Raw genomic sequence first — 18,322 nt, forward strand, 5'->3', positions numbered from 1 at the left:
ATTGTGGCAACTCCTTGACCTGATATATTTCTATATCACTGCTTTTACGTAATATGCCATATATAAATGTGTATAGTTCATTTTCAAAATAAATTAATTGACATATTGTAAAAATTTGACGCTTTCGCAACACATAAAGTTGTTTTTAAATGTGTACAAAATAATTTATATTAATTACAACACAGTCTACTGACAGGCTCAATGCGCGTCACAGGAACTCTCTGATTGGTTCATGTCGCTGTCGCTCGTCCGATGACGTCCTTCCGGCTTCACCATTAGAACACGTGTAGGGTGTACAGTGTCGAGCTGAAGGGAATAACAGCAATCAAACTTCAGCGTTCACCCACCTTAGCGTGGTCTTTAAGATTTTTTTGTCCGTGAAAGCCTCTGCCGACTAAGTGGTCAACATGGTGAAGCCACGGTTTAAGGGGAAAAGCTCGATAAACCCCTCATCGTCCAGCAGCAACCCCGGTGAGCTAAACTCCCATTAGCTATGCCGTTTGTTTACACCTAATGCTAATTGTTGCTAGCCGGTGTAGAAAAAGGATTTCTATGTTGTTTTCCGTTGTTCAACTAAACTAGCGATTCATATTACATGTGCTGGGTGTCAAAATGAGTCAATCGACGAGTTCAAAGAGTGTTAAGTTTAGCTATTGCTACAACAGAAAGTAGCTACCAGATTTGGCGTTTTAAACATTAAAGTATTCAACTTGTTATTCAACTCATTGGCATTCAAGTCTGGTAACAGCTGCTATTATTAATTGGTCATAAGACGTTTCAGCAAGAATGTGATGTTTCTTTTTCACAGTTAATTTATACTCAGTGCCCATCTTATTAAATATCCCTTGCCAATGTATTCTAACACACCAAGCAAATCAAACTGCTTTAAAGTTACCGTATGAGAAATACTTCTCATACTTCTCTCAACAGGACTACACACAATAGACTCCCACTGACCATAAAATTCAAACATCCAGTCAGCACTTCTTAAAAGCAGTTTAAACAAAATACAAAAAGCGAAGTTTTATGGTACTTGGAGACAGAGTTTATCACAAATCTGTATTGTTCTGGGTAAATAATTAATAGGGTCTCTTAATAAATTGCCAGCTGAGTGTATTGTGATAGCAGGTGTCTTTTGTTAATGAATCATTCAAGTAACTGCATGCATTTCACAGATCGACCCAAGGGTGCTGGTGGGAACAACATGAGGGACAGAGCCACCATCAAGCGTCTGAATATGTACAGACAAAAGCAGAGATGGTAATCGAAATCAAGATTTGCGTTAATTTTATGAGACACTGATTTGGAGATTCCATATTCCAATGAAATATAACAGTAATGATATTAATAATGACACTGATATTTTTTCTCCAGTAATAATCGCGGAAAAGTCATCAAACCGCTACAGTACCAGTCCACAGTAGCTCCAGGGACTGTAGCCAGAGTTGAACCTAACATCAAATGGTTTGGTAAGTATTTTTCCCCACTGTTGTCTATGTTATAGCAGTGTATGCTGAAAAAGGCACTATATTGCCCTGTCCAGGGCCAGGGATCGAGCCATCCATCTTCAAATTACTGGACACACCACTCTAACATGGCTGCCTTGTGTGAATTACAAATACAAATGACAGTTCTAAAGAACAGTTAGATTATTACTGTTTTAATGAGTTAATTAACCAGTTAACTGGGGACATTCACTTGAATGCATTTGTCATTGGTACTGAAAGAATGAAGACCTTTTGACTTTAATTGACACATTTGAGCACCCCATTTTTAGTCATCAGTGCATGAACCAGGATTTTAGAAAACTCATAAGACATTCATGTTATCAGTGATAGGATATCTAAGCTAACCAGGTCACAATTTGCAATTTATATATTTTATACTTTAGCAAATACACGTGTGATCAAGCAATCATCCCTCCAGAAGTTCCAGGAAGAGATGGGAGCAGTACAGAAGGATCCGTATCGTGTGGTGATGAGACAGAGCAAACTGCCTATGTCTCTCTTGCATGATAGGGTCAAAGCCCATGTGAGTATAAAGGCTCAAAACCTGCAATCCTTTAAAGGAAAAAAAATGTGTTTTTTTGTCCTTTGCCGTTTGTTTGCCGGACCTTGTTGATCCAGAAGGATTCTGAAGGGGCGATGCGCATTGAGTATACCAGCAGCATTTTTACCGGGCTTACTTCAAGCAAAGGTGATAAGGATCACAGCGCTGGCCTTCTTTCTTTAATGATTCAAACTTAACACAAGGACTCGCATAAATGCTCATTCACCCTGCCCCACAGTAAACCTGAGTGTACCGACATTGCACTTGGCATGAGACAGTTGTCTATTGCCAACACATTTCCAAATATAACATCTAGTTCTCCTTGTTCCTGTGCCATGTGCTGAAACTACAACAGAAGTGAATACACCCCTGTGCAATATCACTTAAATGTCAAATGATTCAAATTGCATCACCTCTCAGCTCAATTATTTCTAGGTCTGGAAGTAAAAAATTCCTCCTATAAACAATCAAAAACACATTATTTAGAAAGGCTGCTTTCACGAAGAAAAGAAGTGAATACACCTCTGATCTTAGATAGAAAACCTGTGATTATTGTAACAAAATTGAGTACACTTGTGTTTTCCAATTAGTCTAACTTTGTTAACTTGTTTTTGTTTTGTTTTTTAAAAAGACCTCTGAACACCAGGACTTTCCCAGCTTCGACCTGTAGCTCTCTGTGTGTCTTCATCAAGGTGTCAGAGCCATTTAAATCACCTGACTGTATGATTTTCCAAATATGGAAAAAGATACAGGAAAATCTGTGACAAACTAAAAATCTGTCAAAACACAGTTGGAGCAACAATCAGGAGGTGTAGACAGAGTGATGCTACCATAAGTCACAGCGACTGTGGTTGTGCTCCTAAAATGACAGCACTGACAATTTACTTTTGATAGACAGAAGGTCAAGCGCTTCAGCCATGACATAAGGGTTATCCATGGAAATCAAAGTTTTTGGCCACTGAGCAGGAAATTGTATAACATCAGCCTCTTCTGACAATGTCTACAAAAAATTCTCTTGCTTCCTGGAAAAACGTTGCATGACGAAACTTTGATGAAGCACATGCAGAGAACCCTGATGAATGTTGGACCATTGGGGTATTTTAAAGCAGAGAAACACAACCCCTTCGGCAAAGACTGTTAGTTTTTAATTTTATGTAGGCGCAAGTAACCTACTGTTGAATGTACATTTAAGTGATTTTGCACAGGGATGCTCTGATTTATTTGTATACTGTGTGTGTTGTTCATTGACCAATTTCCAAAAGCTCTGTATTAAATTTGCTGTTTTGTTGTTCATGTTCTATTAACATTGCGGTTATATGTTGCCAAGTGACATCTATCGATAGAGTAAAATCCAATTCATGCCCGTGGACGATTTTGATTAAAATGTAGCAAACTGAAAAACATTCATCTAAATGTCAAAAACAGTTGATTGACCAGTGGAATTATTCTCCAAGAAGGCAGATTAAGTAAAAGGCGGTTTGTGGTTCAGTTGTGAAATGTGTTTTGAAAGAACCAGGGGGCTATGTTGAAGACTTTGGCAGATAGTCCAGGCAACCTGAAGCTATAAACGGCATGGTTCCTGACAAACCCTGTAACCTGCCCCCTACTTCTCATGGTAGTGTTGCAATAGAACTGTGGCTTGTGTTTTAAGATCACTGGAACACTTAATCAGCACTGGCACAGTCTTTGCTGTTGCACTGGCTTTGTCGTAGCATACTTGGGTGCTCTGTTTACTGTTTGCAGTTGCTCTGTGTTTCTTTCTTAAATCCTTGTATGGGCTGTATCACTGCGACTGTATCAAAACTGGTTGTATCAAAGAAAAAGGGGTCTCATGTCACCCATTTGTTTCGATACCAAAGTATGTTGTTCATATAACTTTAATGGTTGACACAGCGGGTGAGTTACACAAAAGTTCAACCTCATGTACAGTTGTAATGAACAGGGGAATTAACTATAGAGATCAAAAGTGTTTTTGTTGCAGTAAACCTGTTTATCTCTGCTGTAAAGTTGGACATTTTAATAGGGCAGTCTACATGGATTGACCTGCTTTTGGAACTGGCCTCAAGTGGTCATTCAAAGATCACATTTTTTTGCACCTCCAATGGCTTCATTTTTCAGCTTCTGAGGGTGTCTATTTAGAGCTATTCATCTGACCTCACATTCATATTAAAATTATTACTTTTAAGTTATTTATTTAAATATCTATTGGTGCACTCTTGCAGGTTATGATCACAGTCAAAGTCTTTAAAAAGTTCTGTTTTTTTAACAACTGCAGAACTCAAAGGTGCACATTCTGGACACGGAGGGTTTTGAGACCACGTTTGGACCCAAGGCCCAAAGGAAGAGGCCCAGCCTCATGGTGGGGGATGTAAAGGACCTTGTTGAGCAAGCTGAGGCCTCAGCTCTGAGCTACAATGCAGACAAAGACAAAAACCTGGTTACAGAGGACACAGGGGTCCGGTAAGATTCTCACTAGATACTATATCAATACACGCTGAATGTATGTCATTAGGAGCAAAGCTGCTGAATTTTTGTTTTTAACAATGAAAGCAAAGTGCTTTTCTCAATCCGTGATTTGTGACAGGGAGGAAGTACGCGAGGAGATTTTCAAAAAGGGTCAGTCCAAGAGGATATGGGGAGAACTTTACAAGGTATTATCTCCATTCTCTAAGTATTGTGCGTTATGTTAATGTAGATAATGGTGCACCGAAGTGTTGTGGGGTCATTCCACTTTTATTTTTATTGTCATAGGTGATTGACTCATCTGATGTCATAATCCAAGTGCTGGATGCACGTGATCCCATGGGAACACGCTCCAAGAGCATCGAGACATATCTGAAGAAAGAGAAACCTTGGAAACATCTGATCTTTGTTCTAAACAAGTGTGACCTCATCCCTACCTGGGTTACGGTAAGATTTTTACAGCCTTAATCCTTACTTGAGCATTTGTCTGGTTGTTGTTTCACATTGTTAAGTTTCATGACAGTCTATTTGTCTCCGCTTAAATCTTAAACTAGAAACGGTGGGTCGCTGTTTTGTCCCAAGAATACCCGACTCTGGCTTTCCACGCCAGCCTCACCAACTCGTTTGGTAAAGGCTCCCTCATCCAGCTGCTCAGGCAGTTTGGCAAGGTAAACAGATGCCTCAAATTTTCATCTTTAATTTGTTGTGAGCCTATGCTACTTGCTGATTGAGTAACAAGCAGACATTCCACAGAATTAACTTATTTGTCCAGTCTTTGGAATTCTTATATTTGCAAAAGAGTTATTTCTTGACCTAATAATTTAAATGTGCATTTTCACATGCTAATCGAATATATTTTTTGTGGGGGGTGGGGGATTTTAAATGTGCACATGCTAACTGTCTAAATTTGCAAAACTTGCATAGCCATTACCAAGCTGCTGCTCTGCACTGCTAAAATACTGATTTTGTGACTGTAGCCTTAAAAACATCAGCTGTAGGGTTAGGGTTAGGTTTTGAGAAATGGTTTATTCAGTTGTACTGACTGATTTGATTTCATTATATCACAGTTTGTTCTAAAACACTTTGAGAAATTTGCAAGACGAGCAATCAAAGGCCTCCAGTAATAGGACATTTTTGATTTTCTTTTTTGATATGAGCACAAACAAGGATGGGTTTTACTTTTTTTCGATACAAAAGATTATTAATAGGTTTTGGTAGAAAGTGACAGTTATGTTTGGGCTTAGCTATCAATTTAATATTTATGGTTTTATTAGACCGATGTGGATAATGAGCAGGACTTTGTCGTAGGAAACTTTGTTGTTGGTCTACATTGTAGTTCTGGGGTGGTGACAAGTTCACATATTACTAATGAGAACAGAAATAATCTAAAATGACCTCACTGAAATGAGGACACACTGAGGCTGTTGTTTAGGAAACACAATACTCTGACTTTATTTTTTTTCCTCCCACAGCTCCACACAGACAAAAAACAGATAAGTGTGGGTTTTATTGGCTATCCAAATGTGGGAAAGAGCTCAGTCATTAACACTCTGCGGTCGAAGAAGGTCTGCAACGTGGCCCCCCTCGCTGGAGAAACAAAGGTAATGTCATCTCTCCCTCACAAATTGCATTTAAACCTGTTGTTTGCCAGAAAGCAACCAGAGCAATGAGAAGTCTTAATGGGAGGCAGTCCTGTAAAACCTGTAAGACCATGAGAAACTACAGTGTCTTGATGGATTATCAAATTATTAATAATGTCAAACTCTACTCGGTTGCCTGACTTGTGGTTATTTTGTGGTTTCTATTTTACATGCAGGAATGAATATAGCTTTGAATCAGTGGGGAAGTGGCGTGAGGTGAAAAGATGCATGTTACTTGCTGCTTAATTCAGTAATAACTGATAGCTGGAACAGCAGAAATAGTCAGCTCTGTGTTCTTAACTATATAACTGAAAATCTAAGTAGAGACAGGGCCAAGAGAAAGAACAACAACCATTTTTATCCTTAATTTCCTCTCTCTTGGGCTGCTTATCCTGTTTGGAAACGAACAAGGGTCTGAAGCCCCAGTGTCCAAAGAAGGGTCAAGAGGAAAGTAAGGGAAAATATCTTGACTTTTCCTGGCTTGCCAAAGTTGTGAACTTGAACCGCAGCAGAGGGGAGATTTTTTTGCACACCTATCCAATGAATCTGATGGGCCGGTGGCCAGCACTCCTTTATTTCCCACCTTGTCTTTGATTCTCACTACATACCCGACAGTGGTAAAAGCCAAACAACCTCATGATCTGCAGCACTGCTGTGTCTCTCATTGCTTTGTTCTTTTTAAATAGAAGCATTTGTTTATGTGGAAAGATACAATGAAATCCCTCTAGTTGATGATACAGTTATAGAAGGGAACATTTGCTGTATTATGATGCAGTTATTACAGTTGTTGACCAGGTTCCAAGCAGTTGTTGCTTTTCCAAAAATAAATTTGTTTCATATTTTTCTCTTCCACTCACATTTGTTTTTTATTTTAATATCATTAAATACCAACAGTTTAAAAGAAAAACATCTCATCTATTGTTGTGAAACTGAAGTTGTTTGACCATTGAGACAAACATAACCTCCTGACCTTTTTAGGTGTGGCAGTACATCACTTTGATGAGGCGCATCTTCCTCATTGACTGTCCCGGAGTTGTCTACCCTTCAGAAGACAGTGAATCTGATATTGTATTAAAAGGAGTGGTAAGTCTCTTTCTGATTTTTCTAGGTTGAGCATGCTTTGTATCTAGGTTGTGTGAGATCTGATTCGTTCACTCTTGCTAGCACCCAGATGCAATGAAGAGGGTTAACTGGTTTGTGCTTCTTGTACCACTGAAGCACGGTAGCATCTGAAAAGCTCAAGCACAACTCCCAGAAATGATATCCCTGTAACTTAGAACAATCCACCAACTGTCAGTGTACCTTTTCGTTAGTCCAGAGTAACTGGAGTGCAGTGAACAGACTTTAAGGTAGATTGGGTTTCATAATGCTAATGTCTGGCTGTTCAAAAATGTCTTGATCAGCTGCAGTTCTGATCCTCAGGATTCTTTTTGAGGATCAAAGGTTTAGCATTTAGGCCACACAGTCCCCGTAACTGAAAGGTTGCAGGTTCATATTTTAAATCTCTCGCCTATTTCTTTCCTTTCCTCACTAAGGTCCAAGTGGAGAAGATAAAGAACCCAGAGGAGCACATCGGGGCAGTACTAGAGCGAGCCAAGCCAGAATATATTCAGAAAACTTACCGCATCCCAACTTGGAAATCTGCTGAGGACTTTCTGGAGAAGCTGGCTTTTCGCACTGGGAAACTTCTAAAGGTTCCTCTTTAATTTCCTTACTTAGAAGACTTCAGAATGCTTCAATGACAACTGCTTTGCATTTAGTGTTATTCTCTTTGAATCATTTATGTTGAAATGTTTAGGTTCTATATTAAAATGCGGTTACAAAACAAAATTATTATTGTTATGAGCAGTCATTTCAAATTAAGTATTTGTTGGATATTAAACAAATGCTTTAAATTCACATTTGGCTAATTTCTGTTCCCATTTTGAAATGCAAGAGTAATGCATCTGCTTATATATAATATGTGCTGTACACTCTTGACAACATTCACTTAAACAGCAAACTGTCCATGAATGACTTAAACAATGCATTCTTGCATTTGTGCAGGGGGGAGAACCAGATCTCTCCACAGTCTCCAAAATGGTGTTGAATGATTGGCAGAGAGGACGCATCCCCTTCTTTGTGAAACCTCCGGGGCCTGAAGGAGATGAAGAGGTAATAGTATACAGAATTTTTCACCTTGGCTTTTTCAGTACATGACTTTTTTTTTGGCAGCAACTTGTGTCGTCTGTATCATTGTCATTTCGCAAGGACCAGCAGCTGTTGCCACTTGAAGGACCATCAGAGGTTCTGGAGAATGCACAAGAGGAGCAGCCAGACAATCCAGACGCCATCACAGAGAAAAATGAGGACCAGCAGCAGCAGAAAAAGAAAGAGCAGGTCAAGAAGATTTTGGCAAATGTCCGACAAAACTTTGGCAAGATCAACGTAGCACCTGAGTTCAGCGAGGAAGACTTAGTTCCGGTGGAGATGCCAGACCTGGACATGTCGGACCTTTCCGGCTCCGATGACGAGGAAGACTGTGAAGAAGACGAGGACGCCGAGGAACAGGAAGATGGGACCAGTGTCGAACCAGCGGACGGAGAGACCGAGGTCTGTCAGCCTACAACCTCTCAGAATGACAAGGCAAATGGCAACAAGAGTTCACGGGAGGTCATCCGCGAGCTGGACGAGAAGATCGCCAAGTACAAGCAGTTCTTGGACCGAGCCAAATCCAAGCGCTTCTCTGCAATCCGGTCAGTCAGCTCTTTCCCAAACCTCAATTACATATTTTCTTTGACTTGTGTTTTGTCTCTTAGTTTTATTCAATAAAGTAAATACAAAGTTGTCAGACTGTCAGGCAGCGATGCTATGCATTTTAGGTGGTCCATGCTAATCAGCCTTTAAGCCACTGAGGACTAGCAGTCATCATGTTGAACATCTCATTAGTGACCTGTTTGCATAACTTCTGCGTCATTGTGTACTTTAAATTTGCATCTCCCCTTGTTGAATTTCAGCATGCACTGAAGAACAAAGTGAAAATAACAGTTGTATAGTTATACTAAGCCTAATCTGATTAGTGTTCATTTCAGCATATCCCAGCAGGAGTAAACTGTTTGCTTTGGTAGGTAACAGTTTACTTTTCTTTTTTCGTCTCTTTGGACAGGATACCTAAGGCGCTTTCTGACAAAGTGTTCACAGACATCAAGACTAAACAAGCAGCAGCGGCGGCGAAACAAGCACAAATGAAAGGTAGTCAATCAACAAGTTTGTCATTACTTTGTATGGTGCTGAAAACATTCGGGGAGGTCTATCAGATGAGGTTATGGTCCAAAAAATCTTCCACAGTCCCCCAGAACAAAAAACAGATAATCAATTACTGATTGAATGATATTTTACCGATAAAAGTCCTATTTCCATTTGTATGGCTAGGTCAAGTTGGCATTCAGGCACTGGCATCAGACTTGATACATTTTTTTTTATAATTCAGCTGTAAATCAGAGGGGCAAGAAAAGAAAAGCTGGGGAGGATGAGGAGTCCAACCAGCCGAACAGGCTGACATCTAAACAGGTATGCAGTGTTTGTTCTTACTGACGTCAAACTGGTCAATCTGTCTTGTTCAGCACTTTAGATAAATGCCAGTTCTACCTACTGATATAACAGCAGTGCAGATGAAAAGGTGTGGCCTTTCTTCGAAGATTTAATTTTTTTTCTCTTTAATTTGATCTTTTTCTACAGAGAAGAGCAATGGACCGTGCTATGAAGACGAAGAAAGTTGGTGCACGCTATTATGAAACGCACAATGTGAAAAACAAGAACAAGAACAGAAAGGCTCCAGCCACAGAAGGTCAAAAGACCAAAAGATCAAAGCACTAGATTGGCAAAACACACCATATATAATAAATCTGTATTTAAAGTAGCTAGAAAGGCTATGTTTTATTGAAATGACAAGTTGACAAATGGTGCAAAGGTAGGTGAGTGTTATATGGTCTCCATCATGTGGCCACCTGATGCCTTATCTTGAACTTGGCTCTCCCACAAGGAAATGACTGTCTTGCCTTTTCAGCTTTCTTTTCTTTTAACCCAGAACTGTTTTTGAATGACATTTCATTCATCATTTACAAGTGTACTGCTCTCTTGATGTTCAAGAGAAATGTGCAGTAATTGTTTGAAGTATATTTGTCATGCCATGCTGATAAGAAAAAATAAATATTTACAAAGTTACACTAAGTTCACATTAATCTATCATTTAGGAATAAGACAAAATGCAAATGTATTAACATCCTGTGCTGGGAAAGAGCAACTATGCTCTCGCTTTTCTACTTCTTTGGCGTAATTATTCCTTCCAGTTGGGCCTGAAGAGAAAGACAAATAAGTGAAGTAAATATTCTGACAAGCAACACAGTTACTATTGGTGCTAAATTTAAAAAGATGTGGATTTTATTTGTTCTAGTATGCAATACGATGTTACCTTGAGCTGATGGTTACTTCTCTTAAGAAACTGAATGTCCTCAAGATACTTCTTTTCTTCCACCTGTCGCTTTTCAGCCTCTCTCTTTTCAGTTGCATCGCATTTAGCTTTCTGTTCATCCAGTTGCTTCCTCAGAACTTCTTTCTCATCCTGCAGTTCTGAAAGCTTGGATTATAATACAATACATTTGTAAGTTAGTTTCTGATGCAGGATAAATTGGACAAGTGCTGCCACCATTTCTACTATATTAACTGTAAAATAAAGAAATGGTGCCCTCTGCTGGACTTTAAAGTAAATTACAGTCTAAGTATATTCTCATAGCTTTAAATGATTGTCTCTTTAAATTGCTCATTGTCTATGAAGTGCTGCAAAAATATCACATTTTTGTGCCCCTGTGTTCTGTCGGTTGTTGCAAGTCATAACAAATAACATGAAAAACTCATTGTTCTCACTCTTTTTTCCATGTCAGCTTTTCCCTCTTCAGCCTGCAGTGCTTTCCTTATGCCGAAAGCTACACTGCTTTCATACAGTGTCTGGTAGGCAGCAATAGTCATTTGAATCTCATCTCTAACACGCAACAGCAGCAGACCCCTCTCAGCACAGTTGATGGTTACCTGTCTGATTATTTCATCTTCAAGGAACAGAAAATTGGGAGGATTAGTCTACAGAGGTTGTGCAAATGAAAATGTGCATAATGAAGATACAAATCTAGCCACATAGAGGTCAAATATTGATATAATGCAGGTCATTTGGATAAGTTGGCACACAGTGATCTCAGTTGTCACCAACATTTCAGCCGCCTCCTTACCAAAACACTGGGAGTAGAGCTCACGGCGGACAGGGCAGATGCCTGTTTCTCTGGCCTGTCTTTGCTGCAGCTTTGTGTCTAAGCGTTCTTCGAGGTGTATAACATCGGTTCTTGTACAAGGTGCACTGGACACTTGCTGCACCCAGTGTTGGCTTCCCTCTGTCCATTCCCTGTGGTAGCAGGAGTTCAGAAGTGTGAACTTGCTGAACATTATACAGTATACAACAGAGGTAAGTGTGTACCTGAAATATCACTGAAATGTGAAATGATTCAAAATTGAATCACTTTACAGTAATTGAATGACTTTTCAGTTCAAAAGTGGGATATGCTCATATAAAATTTAAAGCTAACATTTCCTACTATATTTATTACTATATTGGAATACAGGCCACACAGTCACAACTTAATGCAATAAAGTCACTCCTGCGTGGATATGCAGATTAAAATCTCAAAATGTACATTTTCGTATTTAAATTTCACATGTCTACATTTCTTTTTGATAGACACACTCTTTCTCAACATGGAAGATATCCTGTATAGCACAAATTTCTGGAGAGATGTTCTGCCTTCCTTTAGACACAGTTTCTTAGCTGGATGGGTTGTTTTACTCTGTCTTAAAAAAAATAAAGGTATCCTTTTGGATTTAAGTCAGGTGACATACTTTGCCAGGTCATAATCTTGCTCCTTTCCTTTTAGAAACTCGTGTGCAAAGTTTAACCTGGCAATTTTGTATCAAACAGTAAGCAACAGTGTTTTCTTAGATGCTATCCACATAAACTGTCCTTCCCACTGTCAGAGCTGTCAAAGAGACTCTGATAACCCCTGTCTTGTCTAGTCCTTGACCTAAATTGTGTTAGCCGTGTGCTGTCCACAACATTTTAGGATGACCAATGTGGCTCGGGTTAGTGGTACTAATGATTGTTCTGTACCATCTGATTATTGCTGTAATTGTGTTTTGATTGATTTTATTTGTTCACCAACCTCCCTATATAGTTTTCCATCTTTTTTGAAGTCTCACAATAAGATTTTTCAATTCATCTGGCAATTATTTTTCATGTGGAGACAAGATGCAGACAAGCAGATAGATTTTCTAATTTCTGTTCCAGTGATCACTTAGACATTCCACAGTTCACTTTTGTTGCGTTGAGTTCTTATTTTGTAGGCTGTATTTTTAGTATAGTCTTTCTAATATATGTTTGCGATTGTTTCTAAAAAGAAATACCCTACTTGTCATCTTAGAAATCTTATTTCATTCAGAGGTGATGCAATTTTGAATGATTTAACATTTAAGTGACATTGCACATCAGTGTGTGAATGTGTGTGTGAATGGGTGAATGTGATGTATAATGTAAAGCGCTTTGGGTATCGTTTCAGGTATAGTAAAAAGCGCTATATAAATACAGACCACTGCACAAGGTCATACTAACTTTTGTTGTGTACTGTGCAGTAGATGAGAACTATACCTGGGTGGAAGAATGATGTTCAAGACCTCCTCATTTCCCTGCTTGATGGCCTCAGAAGAGTCTGATTTTGGTTTAGGGGGTGGTGGAACAGGTGCAGAGTCAGCAGACTGCTGAGGGCTCACTTTCAATGGGCGGTCCTGTAGTGAAAAGTATTTTTGTTTTACACACTGTGTATTCCATGTACTTATTATTACTTATCCTTGTTAAATGATATTTCATAACAGCTGACACATTTGAATATATGTATATTATAGAACTACCATGTAACTGTTTACATTTACAAACTCACTAGTTAACAGGGTTCCTGACTGACAAGGCCACTGACACTTTCTGTTCCTCACTAGCCTCTTCTCTGAACAATCTCTGCCCTCTAACAGCAAAACCTGCTCAACCTTGCAGATATCTTAGCATGGATGAAAAAACGCCACCTCCAAATAAACCTTTCCAAGACTGAGCTCCTTGCCAGTCCCTCTGTAACGACAAGAAATCAACACCCAGCTTGAATCAACTGGACACTTGGGTGTGATGATCGATGACCAACTATCCTTCAAGGCTCATGTGGCCTCTGTTGCTTGGTCATGTCGATTCTATACCATCAGGAAGTACAGACCATCATTCCTCCTGATACAGGTTCTTGTAATATCACGCATCAACTACTGCAACTCCTTACTGGCAGGCCTCCCCACATACACAGTCAAACTTCTGCAGATGATCCAGAATGCAGCAACACATCTGGTTTTCAACCAGCCAAAAACAGGACATGTTACACCGCAGTTCAAATCGCTTCACTGGCTCCAGTTGCTGCCCACATAAAATTCAAAACTCTGACATTTGCATTCAAAACGACAATGAAAACAGCTCCCTCTTACCTGAACTCTCTCATTCATGTCTACACTCCAACTCACTACGCTCGGCCAACAAAAGTCGCTTGATACAACCACCACAACAGGGCCCAGTGTAGATAGCCAGGCTCTTCTCCTCTGTGGTTCCCCCGGTGGTGGAAGGACTTACCAAATGCTGTTCGATCTGCAGAGTCCCTCTCAGTTGTTAATAAAAGACTAAAAACCCAGCTCTTCACTGATCACCTTTAGCACCACAGTCTTATTACACTTGAACTTGTTTTATGGCTATCCAGGTTGGTTTATCCTGACTAGAGCCTTGCTTGTGTTGTATCTACTCTCAGATGTACACTGCTTTCGATAAAAATTGTAAAATTGTAGGATGCAGATTCTCCAAAAGAGAATGCACTGGTAGACCTTCTCCATACCCATGTAGTGCATTACAAAGAATTAATAACAGCTGCAGACTAGGTTTTAAAGACACCATGGTGCCACACACAAAGAAAATAACTACTGCAGTTTCAGTACTTGTACTATCTGCAGGCAGTGAGTGCCACAGATTGAGTTTTTCTCTTTTTTGCAGTTGTCTAAATATTTTTCTTAAGAATTTGCATTTAACACTTAAAAATATACAATAACTGAAAAATAAATCCACCTAAGGTAAAGTTTTTCGGTCATCTTTTCAAGACAACTCACTATGTGTTGAAAATTTCACAAATTTTGTGTTAGTTTAAAGTATTTAATCTACTGTTACATGAGCCACGTAGTCTAGCCATAACTAAACGTTAGCTTATTTGGTAAACTCACCTTTGGTGATTTTTTTCTGACCAAAACTGGATTCTCATATTTTAGGAGGGAGTCGTCTGGTGGAATCATTGTTTGACAAAGAAACAAGTTAAACAAATCTATTGTATAAAACAAGAGATTTCTTGGTTTCACTTATCGAAATGTCGGTGCTGACACTCAGGCGCTTTGTTTCCGTTGTCATGACAACAACGTGCAGGCGTTTCATTTTAAGTGATCCGTGCAAAATCAGCGATGAATTTCACTAACATATTCTATTTTTGCATTGTTTTATTCTTATTACTCTTGTCAAAAATACGTTTTAATCAGCACAACAAACGAAGACAGTTCGTGCTGGGCTTCCACTTGACGTAAATTTTACGCTTTATAACGTGCCTCGTATGTTTAAAGAGGAAAATAGGAATAAAGAGGGGGAAAACTGAACAAAAAAATGACGACGTAAATTCCATCCTACTTCTCGTTACCTCAAGCAACCTTAGTCTCCATTCAATAAACAATAAATGATATAGCCGTCGCGGCGGAACTAAAGTGAAAAGTGGACAGCGACCGCGCCGAGATAAATTCTCGGCGAACCGCAGGAAACGGAAGTGTGTGATCTTAACATAACATTCGAAGTTTGTTAGATTGTGAGGCTTTTGTTTTTGTTTGCTTTTGTGTAGGTGACGATGTATGTTTAGTCACATAACGGTCGAATTAATATAATTATTTGGGAATGGCCAAAGAAAAGCGACACAGGAGAAGGGAATCTCCGGAGCGGGAACCCGAAGTTAAGGTAAAGCAGGAGAAACTGAGCCCTGGTAGGCCACAGAGATCACGCCGCTCGAGGTCGAGATCCACCGGCAACTCCAGTCCACAAAGGAGAAGAACCAGCGGGTATATGCAATTAAGTCACCATATTGCGTCACTTTTTACACGTATTTTGTGTTATTTAACTTGACAGCTAGCAGAACACGTGTTTGCCTGTTAGTCTTCATGAGTAAGGTTATAATAATTGTTTTGTTAGTTAGCATCTAACGTTCAGCACATTGTGTTAGCATCCTCACGGAAACTGAAAGAAATGCGCTGTTTAAGGATGTTTAAGAGTCTGTTATGTTCTTCACGCAGGTCACCGGCCAGGACGAGGGACCGCTCACCGGGTAGAAGGGAGACCTCTCCCGGCAGACGGAGCAGCAGATCTCCGAGAAACAGAAGGAGTCGTAGTCCTCATCGTGGGGGTGACAACAAAATAAAGCGGGTGATTATGTTCTAAATTACTGAGAAGCAGTGCAGCTATCTGAGACTCAGTAGAATTCAAAAGTGACCGATGATAACCTACGATTCCTTCAGTGGCAAAACGTTATACAACTTTCTAGTGAGATATGTCATCCAAAACATATACACTCCTATCATTCAAAACAAATGCCACTTCAATCACTTTCTTATGTCAATATGTCAAATGTAAACCACAGATAGATCCTATACATCACTTGGTGCACTGCAACAAATATCAGCAAATAATGCTGTAATGGCGTTACTGGCATGAAGTGCTTTAAAAAATATACGGTTTTATAAAGGTAATGGTTTTGTTGTTCTAGTTTTATCAGACATAGTCTGTTTCTTGTGATGTATAGACTGCAATTTGCCACAGTCGTCCAAGCTGTCATAGCTAAGACAGCACAGTTAGCATGTGCCAGCTGCCTATGAAAGGTCATATTCTGCAGCTATATTAGTCATATGATTACCAGCTTAACATGTTATATTGCCATCGTATGTTGAAATTGTTATTCTGACTGTAGTAGCTTACCGTTGGTCAGTGGCATATGTCACTGAGGATTCACATTCAGAAAACTTTATTTGTCCCCAGGGGGCAATTAAAATGAATATGTCATACAAACTAGTGGCCATTTTGCAACTTTGTGAAATAGGCTGAATGTAATGTAGTGAGAAATGTAGCTGTGATGATAGCGACTGTTCAAAGCATTAACTGTAAGTTTTTCCTGGACTAAAAATCTTCTTTCTTTAAATGCCTTCTTTCCAAATATGTCACAGGAACGGGATGAACATAGGGCAGGCGGAGATGAGCGGAGACGAAGAAATGACCAACCAGAGGAAAGACGAAGCAGATGGGAAACAGACAGGCCGAGGGAGAGAGACCGTGGCGGAGAGAGGCATCGGGAACGCAATGCACTTGCTTCCCAGCAAGCTGAGCGACAGCAGCATGATGAGCGCCGCAGGGAAAATCGGCAGCGACGCGAAGAAAACCAAGACCATGATTTTGGACAGTCTGAAGGTGGGAGCGGCGACACAAATGCTCCTCTTCCTGACAAAGAGAAGCCCAACTTTGAACTGTCAGGGGCACTCACAGAAGACACCAACACATTCCGGGGAGTGGTGATCAAGTACAACGAACCACCTGAGGCTCGCATTCCAAAGCGGAGATGGCGACTGTACCCTTTCAAGAATGATGAACCCCTTCCAGTCATGTACATTCATAGACAGAGTGCCTATTTGTTGGGGCGGCAGAGAAAAATCGCTGATATCCCCATTGACCACCCATCCTGCTCCAAGCAACATGCGGTATTCCAGTATAGGTAGGATATTCAATCATCAGTTTAAGTGTTTTGACTTCATGACATGCTTTAGACACATTGATTAGACACATTGATAACTTCAGTATAATATACACATTAAAACATAGTCTTTTTTTTTTTTTTTACCAGGATGTTTCCAAACACTTTCAGTTCTTCTTTTGCAGTACAAATGAAACACCTCTACTTTTCTGTCTGTATTTCTGCAGATTGGTGGCGTTTACACGGGCAGATGGCACCACGGGCCGCAGGGTGAGGCCTTACATTATTGACCTTGGTTCTGGCAATGGCACCTACCTGAACAACCAGCGTATTGAGGCCCAGCGCTACTATGAGCTCAAAGAAAAAGATGTTCTCAAGTTTGGCTTCAGCAGCCGCGAGTACGTCCTCCTGCACGAGTTCTCAGACACAAGTGAGGTGGATGCCAAGGAGGAAGAGGAAGACGAAGGCCTTGATGAGTAACTCGATCTCAAATGTAATGTTGGCGAAATTCGTTCAGGTTGGATAACATCATCAGTGTCAGCAAAACAAATAGCTGTTTTTGCAGGGAATGGAGCAATAAATCCAACAGGTAAATAGGAGATTTAATTACAAAAATGGAACAAGATTGTTTTGTAGTGTATATTCTGTAATTACTGAACTCTTGCTTAAACCTGCCAACTGTCTCAGAGCAGACTTCCTATTCTCAGGTCGTTGTGTAACGTCTTTGTGATGCATGACTGATCTTACATCTGACAGTGCTCACAATTGATAAGTGCTCAGTACCAGACGACAGATATCCTGCTTATCAACAGGTAATTATCTGTTTCCTGGTCACAGCAGAGTGCAAAACATAGCTTCTCATCTATGTTCATGCTGTATATGTAAGTGTGCATTACGTCAGTGGAATGTGAGCTCTAGATTCATGTTTATTAAGCTTTGCTTACTGTCAGAGTAAACATTACAGACGTAAAACTTTTGAGCATATTGCCTTTTTCTTTTGCTTTGTAGCGCAGAGAATATATAAAAATTGATGCTGTTGTGTGTTTCTTTGCACCACTACAGTGTGTATTTAAAGACTTCTCGTTTTATTTTTATTGTTCAGAAGCATTCGTAGTAAATTTCCATTTTTGTACTGTAAATAAAAAGAGCAGAAAAAAATGATTGAAGTTTTATTGTAGCCAATTTTATAATTGTTTAGTTTTTAAATTTTGTGTCAGATTATCAGACATTAATTGTATAATAATTAATATCCATGTG

At 39.7% G+C, this 18,322-nt stretch overlaps 3 protein-coding genes across 4 annotated transcripts; 2 read left to right on the plus strand and 1 right to left on the minus strand.

The window, feature by feature from the left end:
• Positions 1–262: 262 nt before the first annotated feature.
• On the plus strand, positions 263–10,355 carry gnl2 (guanine nucleotide binding protein-like 2 (nucleolar)). Its single transcript, XM_023275982.3, has 16 exons — positions 263–471; positions 1,176–1,260; positions 1,375–1,469; positions 1,892–2,031; positions 4,325–4,509; positions 4,634–4,700; positions 4,801–4,959; positions 5,067–5,180; positions 5,985–6,113; positions 7,131–7,235; positions 7,688–7,846; positions 8,199–8,306; positions 8,403–8,887; positions 9,298–9,383; positions 9,622–9,701; positions 9,870–10,355. Exons 1-16 carry the CDS (start codon positions 408–410, stop codon positions 10,005–10,007), a joined length of 2,199 nt encoding a protein of 732 aa, XP_023131750.1. The 5' UTR covers positions 263–407; the 3' UTR covers positions 10,008–10,355.
• Positions 9,508–15,031, minus strand: dnali1 (dynein, axonemal, light intermediate chain 1). 2 transcript variants are annotated; one of them, XM_023275983.3, is made up of 6 exons: positions 14,520–14,714; positions 12,874–13,010; positions 11,411–11,580; positions 11,055–11,233; positions 10,603–10,767; positions 9,508–10,486 (listed from the first exon to the last, which is right to left on the minus strand). In XM_023275983.3, the coding sequence occupies exons 1-6, from the start codon at positions 14,586–14,588 to the stop codon at positions 10,451–10,453; spliced, it is 756 nt and encodes a 251-aa protein (XP_023131751.1). In that variant the 5' UTR covers positions 14,589–14,714; the 3' UTR covers positions 9,508–10,450. The 2 variants fall into 2 exon arrangements, with proteins under 2 accessions (XP_023131751.1, XP_054869568.1); XM_055013593.1 differs by lacking the exon at positions 9,508–10,486 and having other exon boundaries at positions 10,525–10,767; positions 14,520–15,031.
• Positions 15,032–15,087: 56 nt separating this feature from the next.
• On the plus strand, positions 15,088–18,226 carry snip1 (Smad nuclear interacting protein). Its single transcript, XM_023275992.3, has 4 exons — positions 15,088–15,389; positions 15,621–15,750; positions 16,545–17,086; positions 17,293–18,226. The coding sequence occupies exons 1-4, from the start codon at positions 15,229–15,231 to the stop codon at positions 17,543–17,545; spliced, it is 1,086 nt and encodes a 361-aa protein (XP_023131760.1). The 5' UTR covers positions 15,088–15,228; the 3' UTR covers positions 17,546–18,226.
• Positions 18,227–18,322: the final 96 nt, after the last annotated feature.

The sequence above is a fragment of the Amphiprion ocellaris genome, chromosome 9 (genome assembly GCF_022539595.1).
Source record: "Amphiprion ocellaris isolate individual 3 ecotype Okinawa chromosome 9, ASM2253959v1, whole genome shotgun sequence".
Classification (NCBI taxonomy): domain Eukaryota; kingdom Metazoa; phylum Chordata; class Actinopteri; family Pomacentridae; genus Amphiprion; species Amphiprion ocellaris.

Coding starts and splice junctions, on each gene's coding strand:
- gnl2 (XM_023275982.3), top strand. CDS start 408: ATGGTGAAGCCACGGTTTAAGGGGAAAAGCTCGATAAACCCCTCATCG. Junction 2,032..4,324: donor ATGATAGGGTCAAAGCCCAT/GTGAGTATAAAG, acceptor TAACAACTGCAG/AACTCAAAGGTGCACATTCT. Junction 9,384..9,621: donor GAAACAAGCACAAATGAAAG/GTAGTCAATCAA, acceptor TTTATAATTCAG/CTGTAAATCAGAGGGGCAAG.
- dnali1 (XM_055013593.1), bottom strand. CDS start 14,588: ATGATTCCACCAGACGACTCCCTCCTAAAATATGAGAATCCAGTTTTG. Junction 13,011..14,519: donor TCAGAAAAAAATCACCAAAG/GTGAGTTTACCA, acceptor TTTTCACTACAG/GACCGCCCATTGAAAGTGAG. Junction 11,581..12,873: donor AACATCATTCTTCCACCCAG/GTATAGTTCTCA, acceptor CTGCTACCACAG/GGAATGGACAGAGGGAAGCC.
- snip1 (XM_023275992.3), top strand. CDS start 15,229: ATGGCCAAAGAAAAGCGACACAGGAGAAGGGAATCTCCGGAGCGGGAA. Junction 15,390..15,620: donor CAAAGGAGAAGAACCAGCGG/GTATATGCAATT, acceptor TTCTTCACGCAG/GTCACCGGCCAGGACGAGGG. Junction 15,751..16,544: donor GTGACAACAAAATAAAGCGG/GTGATTATGTTC, acceptor AATATGTCACAG/GAACGGGATGAACATAGGGC.